The sequence below is a fragment of the Chiloscyllium punctatum genome, chromosome 8 (genome assembly GCF_047496795.1).
Source record: "Chiloscyllium punctatum isolate Juve2018m chromosome 8, sChiPun1.3, whole genome shotgun sequence".
NCBI classification, from domain to species: domain Eukaryota; kingdom Metazoa; phylum Chordata; class Chondrichthyes; order Orectolobiformes; family Hemiscylliidae; genus Chiloscyllium; species Chiloscyllium punctatum.
Genome location: NC_092746.1, coordinates 92,304,368 through 92,324,426, shown reverse-complemented (window position 1 = coordinate 92,324,426; position 20,059 = coordinate 92,304,368). Strand labels below are relative to the sequence as shown.

The window sequence follows — 20,059 nt, the reverse complement described above, 5'->3', positions numbered from 1 at the left end:
CCTGCTCTCCAAGGTAAATAATCTCAGCTTCTCCGATTTATCTGCATAACTGAAATCTTATCTTCTGGAACCACTTGAATAAATCTTTTTTTTGCATAGACATAATATCCCAGATGGGGCTGAAAGAGTGTTTTATTCATGCTAAAGTGTTCTTTGCTTTTGTACTCTATGTCCATGAGGTAAAAACAATGACTGCAGATGCTGAAAACCAAATACTGGATTAGTGGTGCTGGAAGAGCACAGCAGTTCAGGCAGCATCCTACGAGCAGCGAAATCGACGTTTCGGGCAAAAGCCCTTCATCAGCACCACTAATCCAGTACTCTATGTCCATGCCCTAGTTATGAAGTACAGGTTCCTGTATGCCACCAACACTTTATCAATCTACACTACTACTTTCAATGATTTGTGCAGACAGACTATATCCCACTTCTCCCCCCATGCTTGGTCTCTCTGCTTATGCTCCCCTTTCAGTTATACCCTTGGTTGATGTTACATTCTGATATCTGAACAAAGAAAGGTACTATTTCACACATCCTGTACTTAATATCCGCCGGTCCACCTACTCCATCAGCCAATGTCTTCCTCATGTTTTTTTATTATTTTGTTGAGTTTATCATTTTTAGAGATTTTGTGTAATTTAGGAATTCTGAAATTATATACAGTATACCCAATTCTAGGCCATTAATGTCGATCAAGAAATACAATGGTCTAAGTACCAACAGTTGTGTTTCCTTGAGCTACTGTTGAGTAACAAATAGAATAGATTCAGTTTACTTGAAATGCTCAAACAGGTTTATTAATAGCTTAGACTATAACTTGCAGTTACAGATAATTATATATATGCAAGCTCTTGCTAATATGATCCTCTCTGGATTGTACATGGCAGTCAGTCTTTTGGCTTGCATCCTTGTCCTTGGCTCATCAGCATATTAAACTTCATAAGTAAAACAACTCAAAGCAATACAGAAATCCTCTTATTATACCCTTCACCCAAAGATAAAACACAAATATTAACAGCAAAAAAACCCACATACAATAGAGTAGTTGCAAAATTCTTTACATGCAGAAACAAGAATTGAATGATCGAAGGGTTTAAGAGTGCAATGTATTGATGGTTTACTAATCCTTCTTGGTCATGTGATGGTGTAACCTTCCAGAGATTTAAACTTCACACTTGGGTGTTCAATGTGTCAAAGTCTTGCATATTGGCATGTTAATTGTCAACCTGGTGATCTTCTGCACCTCCATTACCAGTGTTCATTCTTGCTAGTGTTTTATGCATAATTTTGTAGCGTCTAGGCTTGCAACACACTTTGGATACCTCGGTGAATATCGATTGATTGATTGTCACATGTACTGAAGTACAGTGAAAAGCTATGTTTATGTGCAATGCAACCACATTACACGAAGCAAGGATGTACAGATGGAAATGACAGACAGAGGTACACAGGTTACACTGCACAGGGTGTACGCAAGGCAAGATCAATGTTAGTAAGATCAGCATTACTTGAAGCTAGAGAGTCCATTCATCAATCTAATAACAGCGGGGAAGAAGCTGTTTCCTGAACCTGCTGGTGTGTGTTCAGGCATTTGTATCTTCTGCCTGATGGAAGAAGTTGTAGGAGATCATTACCAGGGTGGGATGGGTCTTTGATATACAATCTCCCTGTGAAGGATGTCAAACTGACTTTCTGCCCAATATGCAGATTTGTTAATTCTGGACCTGCATGTTGGTCATGCACCATCTTCTTTCTGCTGTGCACTTTGAGTGTTTGTCCTATACTCCTGAGGACTCAGTTAGGTGATGGCTTGGTATGGTTGTCCTGACTTACCTTCTAAGCTTGATCCTTGCTGGCGATGGTAAGCCCAAGTCCAGAGGTGTGGTCAGCTTGGTACCAAATTTGCAGTAGATATCAAAGTCATTTTGCTATACGTTTACCAGAGGTCACTATAGTCTAAATGGTGTGCTTGTCAATGATTGCACCAAGTAATTTCCATTGATTTATAATCCATTTCCATCATGAACTACTTACTGAGTAGGTATGTATGGAACTTTTCAATAATAAACACTAGAGAAAGTGCTTCAGTTGAACTACACTCATCATAATCTTTTGGATCAAAATGCGATAGGTTTATCATCTTGCACAAGGTAAATCCCTAACCTTTCTGACAGACATCAACTTCCAGGATTGTCTTCTTCCTTTAGCTGTAGTACAGCAGGAGACAAATTTCTGCTGACCATGCCTGTTTGAGTGATTTGAACATTCGACTTTGTTCAAGTTGGGATAGATCCCCAAAAAAGCTGATCTGACCTACATCAACCTGGCACTCTTGCTGCTGAAACAGAGATCTAGATGTCAGGCATTAGTGAGTGTAAATTTTGGTTTTGCACATTACTGCAGTATCAATGGCAATACATCTAGGAACATCTTCTGTAATCCTGTCCTTACTTTCAGTTTCACAAACACTAAAATTCCAAATGGTTTTCCAAGAGTATTGATTTTCTGAAATTGCTTTGCCATGTGAACTGATCAATATCAGTGTTTGATATTAGCTTGGAGAAGAAGTGAGCTCCTGTGCATTAGGGTTTCAGTTCTTCTCATGTTCTAATTTTGTGTGGACAACCCTTAAGAGAAAGGTTTAGACGTTTTGGATCCAAATGTGCCATGTTTCTTCAGCACACACGTAATAGAACTGTACCGGTCTGTGTGTTGATGCACATGAGGAATAACACCAACCTGTTCCATTTCATCCAGTATTCTCTTATGCTTTTGTTGTACGGGAACAGTGCACTTTTTGGGTGGGTGAACTGACAGAATTTCATTTTGTCAGCAGTGCAACTCGATATCACCCTAGAAGTTACCCATGGTGCCACATTTGTCTGATAACAAGGTTTTTAATCATTATGTGATGTGGACATCATTGCCTGGATCAGCATTATTTCACCAGTTGCCTTTGAGAAGGTGATAGTATGCTGCCTTCTTGAACTGCTATAATCCATTTATTGAAGGTAGACCCAAGCTTCCCTGGTCCCCCGCTCCCTCAAGTGCCTTCATTGCGCTGGACAAAGAAATTTTGCTTTTGCAGCCAGAACTCAGGAGTTCTAAGCGTGTGGCCAGCCCAGCTTAGTTGGTTTCAGATAATTATGGCCTCAATGCTCATGATATTGGCTCCTTCAAGGATGCTGATGTCAGCATGTCCCCCCTCCCAGCTGATGTGGAAAATCCATCTCAAACAGCATTTATGGAATTATTTCTCATGCATTGAGTTGACATCTATATGTAGTCCAAGTTTTGGATCCATATAGAAGTGACAGAGGGATGACTGTCTCATACACAAGGATCTTGGATTCAGCATGAGTGTCCCAGTCATCAAAGACTCTTATCTTAAGGCAGCACTCACAGATTGGATGCAATATTGAATCTCTGCATCAATTGCAGCTTTAGATGGGAGGTGGCTCCCAAATGGGGAAAATGTGGGAGGATTTCTCCATTGATATTAATGGAGGGATAGACTGGAACTTTGCCTGGGATGGTAAAGGGCTTAAGTCTTCTTGAAGTTGAGACGGAATCCAATTCTTCAGTATGCTTTTATGAAGACATGAACTGATGCTTGAACATTCTCTTCCGAGACAGCAGAGATGACACGGTCATCCACATACTGAAGTTCCACAAGTGAGGTCAATGTCATTTCATCTCATTTCAACTGGTTGAGGTTGAAAGGTTTTCTGTCCAACCTGTGGTCAATGTCCAGACCACTGGGAGGGATGTAGTTCCACAATGGTGTTAGAGAGGGAGTTTTAGGATTCTGACCCAGTGACACTGAAGGAATGGCAATATATTTCCAAGTCAGGATAATGAGTAGCTTATAGAGAAACTTGCAACTAGTGATGTTCCTATGTGTCTGCTGCCCTTGAGCTTCTAGATGGCAGTTTTTGTGGATTTGGAAGGTGCTGTCTAAGGAGTTTTGGTGAATTTCTTCTGTGTAATAGGTGGCTATAGTCCCAGGGGAATCAATGTAGGTTTGCATGGCATGCAAATACACATTTTTATTCTACAGAGGCCATATATAAATCACATTGTCCCCTAATGAACCTTCCCTGATATCTCAGAAAAACTCAACCAAGTTAGTTAAACAGGATTTGCTTTTAACAAACCTGAGCTGACTTTCCCACAGCAGAGATTAAACTGACTGGGCAGTGGTTGGATTTATCCCAAAATCTTATTGTTGAACACTTCTTCAGAAATTATTATACATCAGAAGACAGTAACAGATTTTAATCAGTATTTACAGAAAATAGTAAATTAGTCAAGCACATTCTACACAGAATAACTCATCTTTTGTTTTGCCCATCATCTATCTGCCTTTATTATCTTACCTTCACTGCCCTTCCAGGCTGACATTATTATTTTGCAGCTCTATGGTAGCACAGATTTCTTATGCAGTTATTAAGTCAGATTGAGTGGCAAGAGTTTAAACTTGCCTTAATTTGCCTGGACCACAAACCAGCTGTGACTAACCCTCTGTTAATGTTGCTTGATCGCAACTGTGAGGAGGTAAGGAATATTAGTCAGGAAATATCTTCCTTTGCTTTCAGTGAGTCTCCAATATGTCTCCATCTATGTGTACATTTGACATCTGCAACTCAGCAATGTAAGTATTAAACCTAGATGCCCTCTGCGAAAGCCGAACTCTCTCAGTGCCCACTGACAATCTCTACATCTGCTTTGGAGGAGGACTGGGAAAAGACATCCCATTGATTCTTAGGAAGTATGTGACACAAAGGGAATAAAGAATGAGAATGGAACAAGAGTACAATATACTCAAAATCAGTTACTTTAAAAAAAAGTGTTTTGGAGAACATGAGCAGCTTAATTGTATTTTAAGTGATTGGCTGGACCATTAAAGATAGTAAAAACAATGACTGCAGATGCTGGAAAGCAGATTCTGGATTAGTGGTGCTGGAAGAGCACAGCAGTTCAGGCAGCATCCAAGTGGCTTCGAAATCGACATTTCGGGCAAAAGCCCTTCATCAGGAATAAAGGCAGTGAGCCTGAAGCGCGGAGAGATAAGCTAGAGGAGGGTGGGGGTGGGGAGAAAGTAGCATAGAGTACAATGGGTGAGTGGGGGAGGGGATGAAGGTTGACCGGACTTGTCCTACCTGCCTATCTTCTTTTCCACCTATCCACTCCACCCTCTCTTCCTTGACCTATCACCTTCATCCCCTCCCCCACTCACCCATTGTACTCTATGCTACTTTCTCCCCACCCCCACCCTCCTCTAGCTTATCTCTCCACGCTTCAGGCTCACTGCCTTTATTCCTGATGAAGGGCTTTTGCCCGAAACGTTGATTTCGAAGCTACTTGGATGCTGCCTGAACTGCTGTGCTCTTCCAGCACCACTAATCCATTAAAGGTAGTAGGCAGAAATGGATACTGCACATCCTGGAGATCAGAGTCAAGATTAGAGTGGTGCTGGAAAAGCACAGCAGTCAGGCAGCATCTGAGGAGCAGGAAAATCGATGTTTCAGGCAACAGCCCTTCATCAGGATGAAAGGGCTTTTGCCCGAAATGTCAATTTTCATGCTCCTTGGATACGGCCTGACCTGCTGTGCTTTTCCAGCACCACTCTAATCTTAACATTAAAGATAGTACCAGAGTCAGTTGTATTGGAACGATTTGTGGGCTAGAGTGAGTATGGATGACAAGTTTCCTAATTACTCACCTAATTCATGCTCTTCACTAAGATTTTATTGAATTCATACTCAATGTTCCATGGTGGGATGTGAACTCAAGACCTCTAAATATCAATACAATATCATGACTTCATGAAAGCAAATAGTAGGCAGCTTACATATAAAAAGACATGGCCAATAAGCCATGTTGTGGATTAAGCCCTGCAAACAGAATACCACTTTAGACACGAGCATTTGTATGACATGGAGTACATTAATCGCATTGTGCTGCTTTTATGGGTGAAGGAGGCTGTGCAGATAACAGTCCAGTGGAATCAAAGCAAGCCTGCACAGCAGGCAAATTAATTTCTCCTCAAAATTTTTTAATCTGTAGAGAATTCCAGACTCTGATTGCAACATATTAAATTCGCTTTGTCCAATTCTATATCAACTTGCTAACATATCTAACAAAAAACAAAACCATAAAGGATATTTACTTTGTGAGCTTTCTTCTTCCTCTTCCCTTTTGCCAGCATGCACAATCATTCCTCCTTGGAACAGCTGTAAGAAACAGGGTGGCTCCTTCCCCTGCAGCACTTGGACCTGCAATAATACAAGATTTAAAATAAAAATGAAGCATTAGAGCATTTTTTTTCTATTAAACAAGTTCAATTAACCTTTTACAAGGGAGAGAAACACACAAATCAAACTTTTCACTTGACTAAAATTTAATACCATAATAATAGTCACACTGGTTCTTTCATATGAAGAAAATCTTTCAAATTACAACTCATGGATTTTACTGAAGAAATCAATACAAAGGCATTATAAAAGGCTTGTTCATCACCACAATACAACTAATATTCCAAGGTAAAATTGAAAGCTGCAAGAAAAACAAATAACAAAATAAATAGGGTAAAGCAAAAATAAAACTAGAGTTAAACATGACACATACATGTAAAATTATTGTTTCTTTTGGCATTTCAAGTTTCTCGAAAATCTCCTTCCGAAACCTGAGATCTATTGCAATCTCAGAGTTCAGAAACATCTGCACTCGTGCTGCTGGTTAAATGTAGATGTGATTCAAAAAATAAAGACTGCCAACTAGTCAGCCTACAAGACTGAGTAAAAATGTGAGTTTGTTTCAACAGAAAGATGTTTGCCTAATATGTATTTAAAGCAAATGAAATATACAAATGCACTCTTGTGACAACTCTAACTCCAAAGGTACAGATACAAATGATATCTCTGAAGTGCAATTGGAGTTACCAGGATAAAGTGTAAAGGCAACTTTTTAAGAACATAATCTGTTTCAGTTGTGCCTGTTTCAGCCTGTTTGCTTCAAAAATAAAGTCATACAGCATGGAAACAGACCTTTCGGTTGAACCAGTTGGTGCTGACCATGTTCCCAAGCTAGTCATTATTTAACAGCTTACCTCTGTAATCTCTATAGTGATTTCTGAAGATGCAACCTGGAAGAGTGATGTGCAGCATTTTGTTTAAAGAACAAATTATTACCAGAAACATTAAAGCAATTATTCTAAAATAGGAAATATAATCAGTTTGTAATATCCCTTTCATAAAAAAGTCACAACTGTTTGTCCTTTCTATGGTAGGACACTGCTATTCACCATTTTACACATCGGGAAGACCCACCTGTGCTCCTCGCTCTTCGTCTAATTCTACAGTCATGAGAGCTGATGTTCCTTTCTCACTCACAGTTGAGTGACGGCCTTGCCAAAAGTAATACACACACTTCTCCTTTCCAACAGCAGTGTTTCGAACAAGCTCGGACTTCTGCCTTTTACCAACTATGGCAAATATAAAGAAATAATAAAAATAGATTGTGAATCAACAGAATCAATGGATGCTCCTATGTACTACAGAATCCACCTCCCGGGAGAGCATTTTCTGTTTGCAACATTTTTCACCTCTTGACCCAATTGTCCCAAACGCTGCCTGCCAGTGATCCATCTGTGCTATGAGATGCTTTGGATGTGTCTTTAATAATAGCTCAAAATGTTTTTCTTATTCACTTGTGGGATGTGGCTGTTGCTGGCTGGCCAGCATTTATTGTGCATCCCTTGTTGCCCTTGTGAAGGTGGTGGTGAGCAGCCAACTTGAACTGCAGTCACCTGCTGTAGGTTGACCCACAATGCCATTAGGGGGTAATTCCAGGACTATGACCTGTGACACTGAAGGAATGATGATATACTCCCAAATGAATGCCTTGGAGGTGAACCCTCTGGTGGCAGTGTTCCCATGTATCTGCTGCCCTTATCATTCTGGACAGAAATGTTCATGGGTTTGGAAGGTGCTGTCTGAGGATCTTTGGTGAATTACTATAGCATAGTTGTAAATACACATAGTTGCTTCTGAGTGTCAGTGATGAAGGGTGCGAAATAATCAGCAGCCTGCTGCACATCTGCCTGAATTTCGACTTTGAATATTCAAAGGTAGTGTCTTTACAATAACCTAAGAATAACATATGTAAACAAATTTTCAGAGACCTAGTTTTATTCTGCTGAAACGTTGACCATAAAGAAGTCTCATTATTGTTCTATTTACAGGCTTTTATTATTACAGACCTAAAAAACTGCGGATGTGAGAAATCTGAAAACAAATCCCACAGAAATATATAACTGGCCAGGCAGCTTCTGTGGAGGGAGAAATAGGGTTGATGTTTCAGGGTGACTACCCTTCAGAGTTCATCTTGTATTCACTCTAAAACAATATCTTTTCAGGAGGGTTGTTTACAACAGGTGAATATGTTGGGAATACAATGTTAGTCACTATTTCCTTCCTTTTCCATATGTACCAATGAATGCTGAATTGGCTTAACACAAACTAACTATCTGGCCTAATTTTAATTCACTGGTAGGAACCAGGCAAGGGCAGTTAAAATGAAGCCAGTCAATTAGCAAACTGATCCTGCCAAGACTGATTTTAACTCCACTTTTGAACATGCAGGCATGAGGTCAGGGGGTTGGTGACAGGAGGAGGAAATTCCCACAAGGTGGGAGAACAGTCCTCCTTCAAATATAAAGACCCAGTTCAATGGTCTCAGGGTGGCAGTTGCAATGTTCATCAGAAACATAACAAGATAGGATTGTGACCCAGCAGATGGTGGTTCAGTTAAAACATTTACTGTTGTGTTTGGTTGTGGGCCAGGACTAAGAGTAATTCTCGGAGAGTACCTGTCCCCAGCCTCTCCAACCCAGCTCCTGTTTTGCTGCCAAATTTCTGTTCCCTTCTCTCCCTGGCCATGCAGTCAAATTGGGTGGAACTCTTGAATATTTATGCAAGTGAAGCCCCGCCATAAGATTAACCAAGACTCCATGACCCAGGCCTCTCAGCTTTGTGACTCACCATATACCTCCATTCTGCATCCTCATTTAAAACATAACTTCTGGTCTACCCCTGTATGTCACAGCGTTTTGGAATTAACATTCCAACAACACAATATAAGCAATATAGAAGTTACAGGACCTTTACTCTTATTCCACTAAAACTCGAAGTGTCATTTCTATTTGCTTTAGGTTTAGAACCTGTATCCAATACTTTAATTTCACACCATTGATACTAACCTGTGCTGCTGACCAGATACTTTGATTTCACCACGTAGGTATCACCTTCATGAAACTGCCCAATGCTCTGTTTGGGCAACCTACTGTAGTCAAATTCAAGTATGTGCCATACATCAACAGAGAGGCTGGTGATCTCAAACTGCCTTCCGTCTTCTCCCTCTACTATTCCGTAGCCACGTCCGATATTTAACCCATCTAGTGTCATCCCAACAGGGGCGAGAGACTGAGGAATCATCAATGTGACATCATATGGTTTAAGATCATTCCCATACTCCTGCTACAAGACAAGAAATGAGTGTAAGTTGTATGCAAATTTAAACAGCAAAGTTAGAGCTGCAAATTGCAATTTAATAAGAAAAAAGACCACTAGTTGCCTTCAAGTAAATCTTGAAACAGATGAAATCTAATTCTTCTCTTTCCTTTCCCAAAATTAACATTTCCCAAATCAATTCAGAGAAAGATTTCGGTTAATTTTCTTTATAACAGACAGTGCATATTTTTAAGCTGATAATTAAGGTAGAATTTGAGAGTGATTCCTGGAGTTAAGTAGAAAATAATCACGCACCGCTTGAATAATTTAAGTTATTACTAATCCACAATGAAAGTAACCAGAGTCATACCGAATGAAATAAAACACAGTTGGTCAAGAATTAAATTCATCTTGCTACTAAAATTGAGTGTGTGAATGAAAACTTAATTTTCACCAGCTTTGCACTAATGATGTAAAGAAAATCTAGTTAAAATGTTTGTAGATTTAAAATAATAATCTGTTAGAGGCTTGGTATTAATCCTACAGTAACATAATACAGCTACAGTGCTGGATTCTGTTGCTGTGGTTTCAACTAATATAGAAGTATCTGTCAACATTCATTCACTCTCCCTCTGATATTCACAAGTGTACTCTACATGGGGAGGAAGAACAACAGGATCTCGATGTTCAAATACACCAATTATTGAAAGTTGCTTCACATGTCTGCAAAACCACTGAAAAAAACATACCAAGTGCTAAACTTTATTTGTAGAGGGACAGAATCGAAAAGTAGGGACATTATGTTAAGTCTATACTGAACCCTGATTAGTCAACACTTACCATCTGAAAAGGTACTGCCTCCAGTTCTGATTGCAGGCACTGGAGAAGGTGTAACAAATACTTAAGAAATGTGTAGGCATATACAAAAGGCAAGATTAATAGGCTTTGTTTCTTTTCTCGATCAAGGTGAGATGACCTATCACAGTATTGACAATTATGGTAGATTGTGATAGAATGGTTCCAGAGAAAATTATTCTTCTTGTAAGAAAAAGTTTCACTAGTAGCCATCAGTACAAGATAATCATAAATATCTTAATAGGGCATTCAGAAGAAAACTTTACAAACAGAGTAATGAAGATGTGGAACACACTATTATAAAATGAAGTAAATAGATGAATTTATGGGGAACATAAACAAGTATTTGAGTGAGTATGGAAGAGAGTTACATTTAGATGAAGAAGCTGACAAGAGGGTCAAGTGGAGCATAAACATTGGCCAAAACTAGGCAGGTCGAATGAGAACGGCCTACTTCTGTGCCACATATCCTATAGGGTATACACATTAGTAAAACACAGAACCAAGTCAGATGATATTTCCAATAAATGGAAAAATAATGAATTAGGTTGGGACTTAATGCAAATGATCACATCACATGCTTTTAAAAAGTGATAGCTATATCTTCCTAATTACTACATTACCAGATCACTGATATCACATTATCCTGGTGAATCTACAGCTTTAATGTGTTTTCTATATCAAGGGATTGGTGCACATTCAGAAAAGCCATCCTTTAGAAATGTTATATGGACTCTTCCCTCTTGGATGCAGGAGTGGATGAATACTTCCTGTTGTCCTGTCAATATTTTTCACTTAGCCAAAGTTACTAAAACAGTTATTTGAGATTATTTGCTATTCTCAAATTAGCTGCTTCAATTCTTACATTACAACAGTGATTACACTTAAGAAGTTGATTCTGGAAGTAAAACATTGTGGAATGCCCAGGTGTCACACAGTATTCAACTGTAATCGTATTAACGTATCATGATTTTTTGGCTCTTACATTTTTTGATCATATTTCTAAAAGTCACAAATTTGACTAGCTGTTGCGTGGTTTGATCTATAGGCACTCATGTTAAAGAATTATGTTTTGAATTCCTCAGTCTCTTTCAATCTACAGCCAGTGACATTTTGATTCTCTTTTTTCTGCATTATGTATTATTTTATATTTCAATGCATGTTTCTTCTCTTAAAATACTGAGAATAATGTAGAAGTAATCACTGACTCTTCACATCCACTACTGCAACCACTTAAGAATTAAAGTGGTATTCATTAATCATAATCTTGTAAATCTCACATGCATGCATAAAGTCTCCTGAACAGCAACTGTTTCCCATTATCAACTGCACTCAAGAAGGTGTTAGTGAGTAGTCTTCTTCATCAGATACCCCCATTGTGCTGTTATAAAGGCAGTTCCAGGATTCTGAACCAGTGACAGTGAAGGAATAATGATATAGTTTCAATTCAGGGTGGTATGGGGCTGAGAGAGTCAGAGATTTTACAGCATGGAAAGATGCCCTACGGTCCATCACATCTGTGATGGTCATCAAATATCAATTTATTCTAATCCCATTTTCCAGTATATAAAGCGGTGGTCAAGTGCTATGGCATTTTTTCATCTAAATAAGGGTTCCTACCTCTACCATGCTTGAGGCAGGGAGTTCCAGAAACCCACGACCCTCTAAGTGAGATTTTCCTTCCTCAAGTCCCCTCTAAATCTTAGCTCTTTACCTTAAAACTGTTCCCCTTGGTTATTGACCCTTTACAAAAGGGAATGGTTTCTCCCTATTTACCATGTACAGCATGGAAAGAGATCCTTCTGCCCAACTCCTCCATGCCAACCAGGTTTCCTAAACTGAACTAGTCCCAATTGCCTATGTTTGGCTCATATTCTATGTTCCTCAGCACTTTTAAGACCATAAGACATAGGAGCAAAAATTAGGCCATTCAGCCCATTGAGTCTGCTCCGCCAGTCAATCATGACTGATAAGTTTTTCAACCCTATTCTCCTGCTTTCTCCCCTTGATACTCAAGAACCTATCTATCTCAGTCTTAAATATTCTCAATGACCTAGCCTCCACAGCCTTCTGTGGTAATGAATTCCATAGATTCACCGCTCTCTGGCTGAAGAAGTTTCTCCCAATATACATTCTAATAGCTCTTCCCTTTACACTAAGGCTATGCCCTCGGGTTCTGGTCTCTTCTACCATTGGAAACATCTTCCTGACATCTATTCTGTCCAGGCCATCCAGTATTCTGTAAGTTTCAATTCCCAGCCTCTGACCTGCTCTTGTAGCTTCAGTATTCATATGGTTGGTCCAGTTTAATTTCTGGATAATGGTAACCCCCCTGGGATGTTGAAAGAGTGGATAGCAATGGTAGTAATGCTATTGAATATCAATGGTTAGATTCTCTCTAGTTAACAGTGGTCATTGCCAGGCACTTAGGTAGCATGAATGTTACTTGCTACTCATCAATCCAAACCAGATGTTGTCCAGGTCTTGCTAAATTTGGATTTGGACTGCTTCAGTATCTGAGAAGTCATGAACAATTTTGAATACTATGCAGTTGTCAGCAAACATCTCTACATCTGTCCCTATAGTGGAAGCAGGCTGATGAAGCAGCTGTGTATAGTTGGGCTGAGGCCACGACCCTGAGGAACTCCTGCAGAGATTGAAGTAGGTCAAAGATGACTGACCTCCAACAATCTTTCTTTGAGCAAGACATGACTCTAACCAGAGGTGACTTTCTCCCCACTTCCAATTGATATTAATTTTGCTAGGGATTCTTGTTGTTATCACACTCAGTTAAATGCTGCCTTGGTGTCATCGCTGTTGATCAGCTCTTGGGCCAAAGCTATCATGAGGTCAGGAGTTAAGTGGCAAAGGATGAAGGCAAACCGAGCATCAGTGAGCAGGTTATTACTGAACAAGTGCTGCTTGATAGTACTATTCAAGGACCCTTTTATCACAGTGCTGATGATTGACAGTAATTTGAGGAGTTGAATTTGACTTTTTGTGGAAAGGACATAGTTTGGTGATTTTCCATATTGTTGATCAGATGTACTGGAATAGTTAGCAAATGGCTAGTTCTGGAGTCTACCTGTTTAGCACTATTGCCAGAATGTTGTCCGGATCCATAGTCTTTGCAGTATTCAGTGTTTACAGCTATTTCTTGATATTATGTGATGTGAATTGAATTGGTTGAAGAGGGGGAACTTTGATGCTGGGGACGTCATGAGGGAGAGATGGATCATTCACACGGCACCTCTGCCTGAAGGCAGTTGCGAATGCTTTAGCTTTATCTTTGCACTGATGTGCTGGAACTATTTCTTCTTCCACCTTCCACCCCCCTGAATCACTGAAAATGGGGATATTTGTGGAGTCTCTTCCTCCTGTTGTTACTTGCCCCCTGCTATTCATGACTGGATGTGGCAGATTACAGAACTTAGATCTGATCACATATATTTACATTATTTCCATGTTCTTAGTGATTATTACACAGCATTTGTGTTGGAAAAAAATCTAAGATTTCATATATACCACAGTGGGACAGAGGCAACATGCAAGTCCAGCTCATCGAAATCCAAACATTCACTATTAGCAGGGTCAGGCAGAAAGAGTGCCTGTTTGATCAATATTTGTCTCTGCCTGCCAACAATCACAACTAAGATGTGTTATTCCTTTTTACACAGATTAGGACCCAATTTCCTTTCTCACTTTTCTACAACGCTTCTAATCCTATTTATGATTTATGTTAAATCAGTGAATGTATGTATGTGGTATCATAGATCAAATGGGCCGACTGGCCTGTTTCTGAAAGGTGACATAATACATACTAAACCTTTTGTTCCTTTTCACATTGATATTAAAAGCTTTTGGCTGGTTAAGGTGATCAAAGAATAACAAAAGCAGGTAAATGGAGTATCATCCATTAACTGAATGATTTACACTCGTACCCATTAGGATTATTGTAATTATTGATAAATTGGAGGAAACCTTGTAAAGCATATGGGTCAAGTAAATCTCAAGTAAAATGGCTTGTGAAAACTAAGCTGGGACATGACTGAAAATTTTGATCAAAAGCAGATCAGCAGGCAGGTCTAATATATTCAGTTCCCTTAGTCTATCAGACTTTACATAGGTGCTTTAACAGGCAAAAGCGATTAACGTATTTGCTTCCCTAATTTGGTAATCAAAAGAATTGCACCTTCTGTTCCTCTTCAATTCCAGTTTTTGGTGATGGTTTCTTTGAGTCTAGCCAGTCCAGGAACTTTTCCTTAAACAAAATAGTTTCATTGTGCTCGGTCAGCCTGCCAAAAATTGCCCAATCAGGACGACCCTGACCTTTCCTACATGTGGAAAAAAAAGTAAGCAGCTGGTTAGGATTAACACTTGACACTTGACGTCTTAACACATGATATATTGTTCAAAATTAAACCTTGGCCGAAGAACTAGATAAAAGAATTTGTGCCTTTATAATTACGGCTCATTGTAATAAATAATAATTTCATGTTTGTTAACAGCGAAGCTACATACTGACACATGCACATTCATAGGTACTGCATCTGTTTAATTGAATAAAATGCTACTTTTACAAAATGCTCATCATCATTTCATTATCACTGTAAAGATCCTTAAGTAAATATTTCACTCAACTGGGCTGCTCTGGAGCTGCCTGTCAACATGGGGAGGTGATAGCTTAGTGTTATTCTCACTGGACTGTTAATCAAGAGAGCTAGGTATTGCTCTGGGGACCCAGGCTTGAATCCCACCACAGGAGATGGTGGAATTTCAATGTGATAAAAATTTGAAATTAAGAGTCTAATGATGACCATGACTCCATTGTCGATTGTTGGAAAAACCCATCTGGTTCACTGATGTCCTTTAGGGAAGGAAACTACTACCCTTACCTGGTCTGGCCTACATGTAACTCCAAACTCATAGCAACGTGCTTGACTCGTAACTGCTCTCTGGGCAATAAATGTTGGCCTAGCCAGTGATACCCTCATCCCCGAACAAATTTTTAAAAACTGAAAACAATACTGAGGGGAGAGATAACCGGTGCAGCCCACCTGAGAAACTTCAGTTAGTGCCTAATTTGATTGCTACCAAATAAATCTAAGCTTCTAAATTGAAAAAAAAATCTGACAATAGATTTAACAGGATGTTGTCAGGGTTAGAGGGAGCGGCTGAACAGGCTGGGGCTGTTTTCCCTGGAGCATTGGAGGCTGAGGGGTGACCTTATAGAGGTTTACAAAATTATGAGGTGCATGGATAGGGTAAATAGGCAAAGTCTTTTCCCTGGGGTCGGAGTGTCCAGAACTAGAGGGCATAGGTTTAGGGTGAGAGGGAAAAGATACAAAAGAGACCTATTTTTCACACAGAGTGGTACGTGTATGGAATGAGCTGCCAGAAGAAGTGGTGGAGGCTGGTACAATTGCAACATTTAAAAGGCATTTGGATGGGTATATGAATAGTAAGGGTTTGGAGGGATATGGGCTAGATTGGGTTGGGATATCTGGTTGGCATGGACGGGTTGGACCGAAGTTTATGTTTCCATGTTGTACATCTCTATGACTAATAATAGATGGATTTCTCTTTAGGTCAAATGTTCTGAGGAGTGCCAGTCACAGTTGGATTGTTACTTTGCTCCTTGTTACTTACTCTGCTCCAGAGTTCTGTATTTCTGGCCTGAATGTCTGATTTGTGCCTCTCCAGAAACACAGAGCAGATCAGGAAGCCTGGTAATGCAGCTCAGGATCAGTGCAAGAGGCCAAACCGTGACCACTCTTTTTTACGTAGTAACTGCTGTACTGCAGGAATTAAAACTCTCAAGTCTCTTTGACAGGGAGAAGTGCACAAGGTAAGAAAGTGCGAGGGTAAGCTGGCAGCTGAGACAGGGTACAATGGAGAAGGTGTCAATGTGAATGCTAAGTGGTCAGGTCAGGTCAGGTCAGGGTAGTCGGGTGCACTGGGGAGACTCTGGTGTTGGGTCAGTTTTACAGCTAATTACATTCAATGTATGATGAAAACTGTTAGTGTAAGTCAAAGCTACCTTGGTATCAGCGGATTGCATTCGCCTGGATCTAAAGGGTTGATGTCGCAGTTTGTGTAGTCAAATGTACCATTCCACAAATGTTTTGCCAACTGGAATGCTACTTTTCGCTGTGCTAGTGTGACCTCCTTTCCGTGCCACACGTACACTTCACTGCCAAAATCAAACACCAGCACCTACAAAAAACATTCAGAACATTGCATGGAAGTTAATATGCAATACAGTTAATAAGAAAAGACACAATCAAGAAATGCAATCATGTTATTGTCTCTAGTTCAGTCACTGCTGTATGGTCTGTTATCTGATCCCAACAGGACAGTAGATGGACATAAGTTTATCTCAATGTCATCTGACTCTTTGTGGGTGAGAACAAGGAGGGGAAATCAGCCAAGATTCACATGTTTAAGCAAGTCCTGATAGCGAGCTTAACTTCAACACAGCAAATACTCATGTATTGCTTAAATGAGATGCGTCCCTTTCCTCAAATGCCAGCCAACCAACCCATTGATGCTCAACTCTTGAATTTCACACTGGAGGATTGATCAATCCAGAGGTGGTTAAGGCACATGCCATCAGGTTGAGTCATTACTTGCACGGGTAACAGGAAGAACAACACTGGAAGATGGAAGTCAGCTGGCTCTCTGGTCATTAACGTATGAGAAAATCAACAGCTTAAAAAAAAAACAGACCAGAGTGACATGTAACTATATTTTATAAGTTTTTTTTAAAAGTCTTCCACCATCTGTGCTTAGGTTTAGGAATTTCCTCTTTACATCTATTTCCTTTACAATAAATGTTTCTGATCAAGTTTTTCGTCAGCTTCCTAAAATCTCTGGCTTTGGTTCAGCATTCAATCCCACCAGCCACCTTCCCCACACTGAAGCTTCTGCAAATGACTGGAGTCTTTTGGCGGTATTGAAAGGTGCTGTGAGAATACAGATATGTATATGTCATTATATTAGTTTGTTAGTTCGAGAACGATAGCTATATTGTTGAACCTGTGATCTCTCCTAAACTAAGGAACAATAACTATATTGTTCCATAGTTTGCGAGTGATCATGGGTTCAACTCTTCGAGTAAAAGTCTGTAGCACCAGAATATGACCATGAAAACCATTGCATTATTGAACAATCTATCTGGTTTATTAATTTATTTCAGTGAAGATAACTGCTACCTCTGATGCAAATGAGAAAGAAGGCACTGACTTTAAAACAAAGAGAATTATCTTGAGTTGAGTGCAAACATCTCTTGCTCTAGGTTTTCTTCTATAGGAGTACTACTCTTTGTCTTTTTTGCCCACATCCAACATCTTTGTCCACAAAATGCAATAACTCAGAGGTTTGATTCTATGGGTCCTGGCAATCTTCAAACATGGAGCCATTCTTCACTTGTGAATACATATGTAACCTCACAATCAAGTGACATACTGATGCGTATTTACACAACCATGCTTCCTGGCATGGTCACTGGATTGGATCACAGATTCCCTTTTTCCCTTCTCTCTCCTCAGCACAATCATTATGGTCATGTAAGCATCTTGGTTCACCCTAAGTAGAATTCTAATTCAGCACTAACAGGATTAAACCCATATCTGTTGGTCTTGCATCATGCAATGTATTTACTAAGCGATTTACTGGATGCTGCTCATCCATTACTCCCTTTGACAAATACTTACATCCTTTGAATTAAGTAAAGAGCACCGTGGTATCTTTCCCCAGAAGTCATCATCAGGGACTAGTTTATCATCCACTAGGCGGTAAATACAATTGGTTTCTACTATTGCACTTTCATACAATTCATCTTCATCTGGGTTTCCAGCACCTGCAAAAGCAAAATTGATTTATTCATAATATTTCTCAGAACTCGTAACATCCTCTACTTTCTCTCCTGCCCACTGTAAACTTCACTTGCCCTCAACACATACCAATGTTACTCATCACTTTTCAGCTGAAGTCTGGGTGTTGGGCAGGTTTTGCTGTGTTTCGACAATCTTGCTACAACGAGGGCTCATTACAAACTATATCTAAAACACAATTGGGGAAGGGAACAAGGAGGAATGGATCCACGTACCATCTGTGAAGGTTGAGTATTTATTGAAAAATGACTGAACTTTGCTCAAGAGATATTAGCAATAACTTACACTTCACACAAGATGGGCTAAAATGATATCCATGAAGGTGGGATTTTCAGCTTCCATGTTCCTCAGCTCATGATTTTCTGCTTGTCAATTTAATGTTTGGAAATCCTCAGCTGGGAAGACCAGGAAGCCGAGTTTTGCCTATTGAACTTTTAAGGCATAAAACCTACATAAGTGAGCTACTTAATATTTTCTTCGTATATTCAGATTGCAACAAGTCCACATTTATCAAAAGTTGGTGGACAGCACAAAATTACAGAGAGTTGTGACAGCCCAGTCCATCACCAAAACCAGTGCTCCCAGTGCTGCCTTGGGAAAGCAGCCAACGTAATCAAAGGTACCCCCACCCCGGTTATACTCTCTTCCATGGTCCTCCACAGGGCAGAAGGTACAAAAGTTTGATAACACGTACCAACAGATTCAAGAACAGCCCCTTCCCCGCTGTTATCAGAGTTGATCCTTCTCTGTAGTTGTAACACTATATTCTACATTCTGTTCTTTCACACTGGTGCACTTAATATGGTTTAACCTTTAACTAACTTGGTTTAACTGGTTAGTACACAAAACAATACTTTTTCACTGTATCTCTGTACATGATAATAATAAATCAAATCAAATCTAGCACTAAATAATACAATCACAGCATCTGAAATATATTTTCTGTGATCCCCTTGCAACAAAAAGACTTTGGTTAGCCTTCTCTTTACAAAACTCATGTTGACGGTAGTGAGAAGTATGCTGTAGAGTGCTTCCATGTCTATATGTGTTAAGTGATGCTCCAAAATTTTCAGAAATTAGGATGTCACTAGAAGCCAGTTAGCATAATTCTGTTTTAAGTATAAAGACATTGATCGACATGTCACATTCTAATTGGGACCCTTCACAAAGCGAAAGACCAATTATTATTACAGGTGCTAAACATTACCAGGAAGCAGAATTTATTGAGCTAAATTCAAATCAATTAACCTCAGATTTACAGAACGTTGAGCAAAATCAACATTAATCTTCTCAGAATTATAATCAAGGTCCTTTCTATGATATCTCAAAGGTTAAATATTGGAAGTATATTTTTCTTTACTGGTTTTCCTGCACTCCCCTCCACTCACGAAGCCACAGGCTTAGAATCAGAGGTTTATAGCATGGAAACAGGGTTTTTCGCCCAGTTTTCACAATTTATCTGGTCCCATTTGCCTGTGTTTGGTCTATATCCCTCCATAGCTATCCCATCCATGTCCATGTCCAAATGTTTCTTGAATGACAAAATTGTACTTGCCTTCACCACTACCTCTGGCAGCCTGTTCCAGATACTCACCATCCTCTGCATGAAAAGATTCTTGCAAACTGTCTGACCCCCTTCAGTAACTCAGCCAGATGCCCTTTATTGATTAACTGTAAGGCTTGACAGTGGGGCAAACAAGCAAGTTGACATGACAGGATCAAATTCTGACTTTCCAAATTACAGTAATGATCAGGTATTGGAACTCCAGACAATTTTACTCTCTTTATTGCAAACAT

The 20,059-nt window shown here is 39.6% G+C and overlaps 1 protein-coding gene across 8 annotated transcripts in view; it reads right to left on the bottom strand.

Moving 5' to 3' along the window:
• The window catches only part of svila (supervillin a), a 340,124-nt gene that overhangs the window by 22,564 nt on the left and 297,501 nt on the right, over positions 1-20,059 (bottom strand). For all 8 annotated transcript variants that reach the window (XM_072576064.1, XM_072576065.1, XM_072576066.1 and 5 more), the window contains 6 exons: positions 18,083-18,228; positions 16,408-16,583; positions 14,560-14,701; positions 9,263-9,539; positions 7,332-7,486; positions 6,173-6,278 (listed from right to left, as the gene is read on the bottom strand). In XM_072576064.1, coding sequence (XP_072432165.1) covers positions 6,173-6,278; positions 7,332-7,486; positions 9,263-9,539; positions 14,560-14,701; positions 16,408-16,583; positions 18,083-18,228 — 1,002 coding nt within the window. The remainder of the gene's footprint in view (positions 1-6,172; positions 6,279-7,331; positions 7,487-9,262; positions 9,540-14,559; positions 14,702-16,407; positions 16,584-18,082; positions 18,229-20,059) is intronic.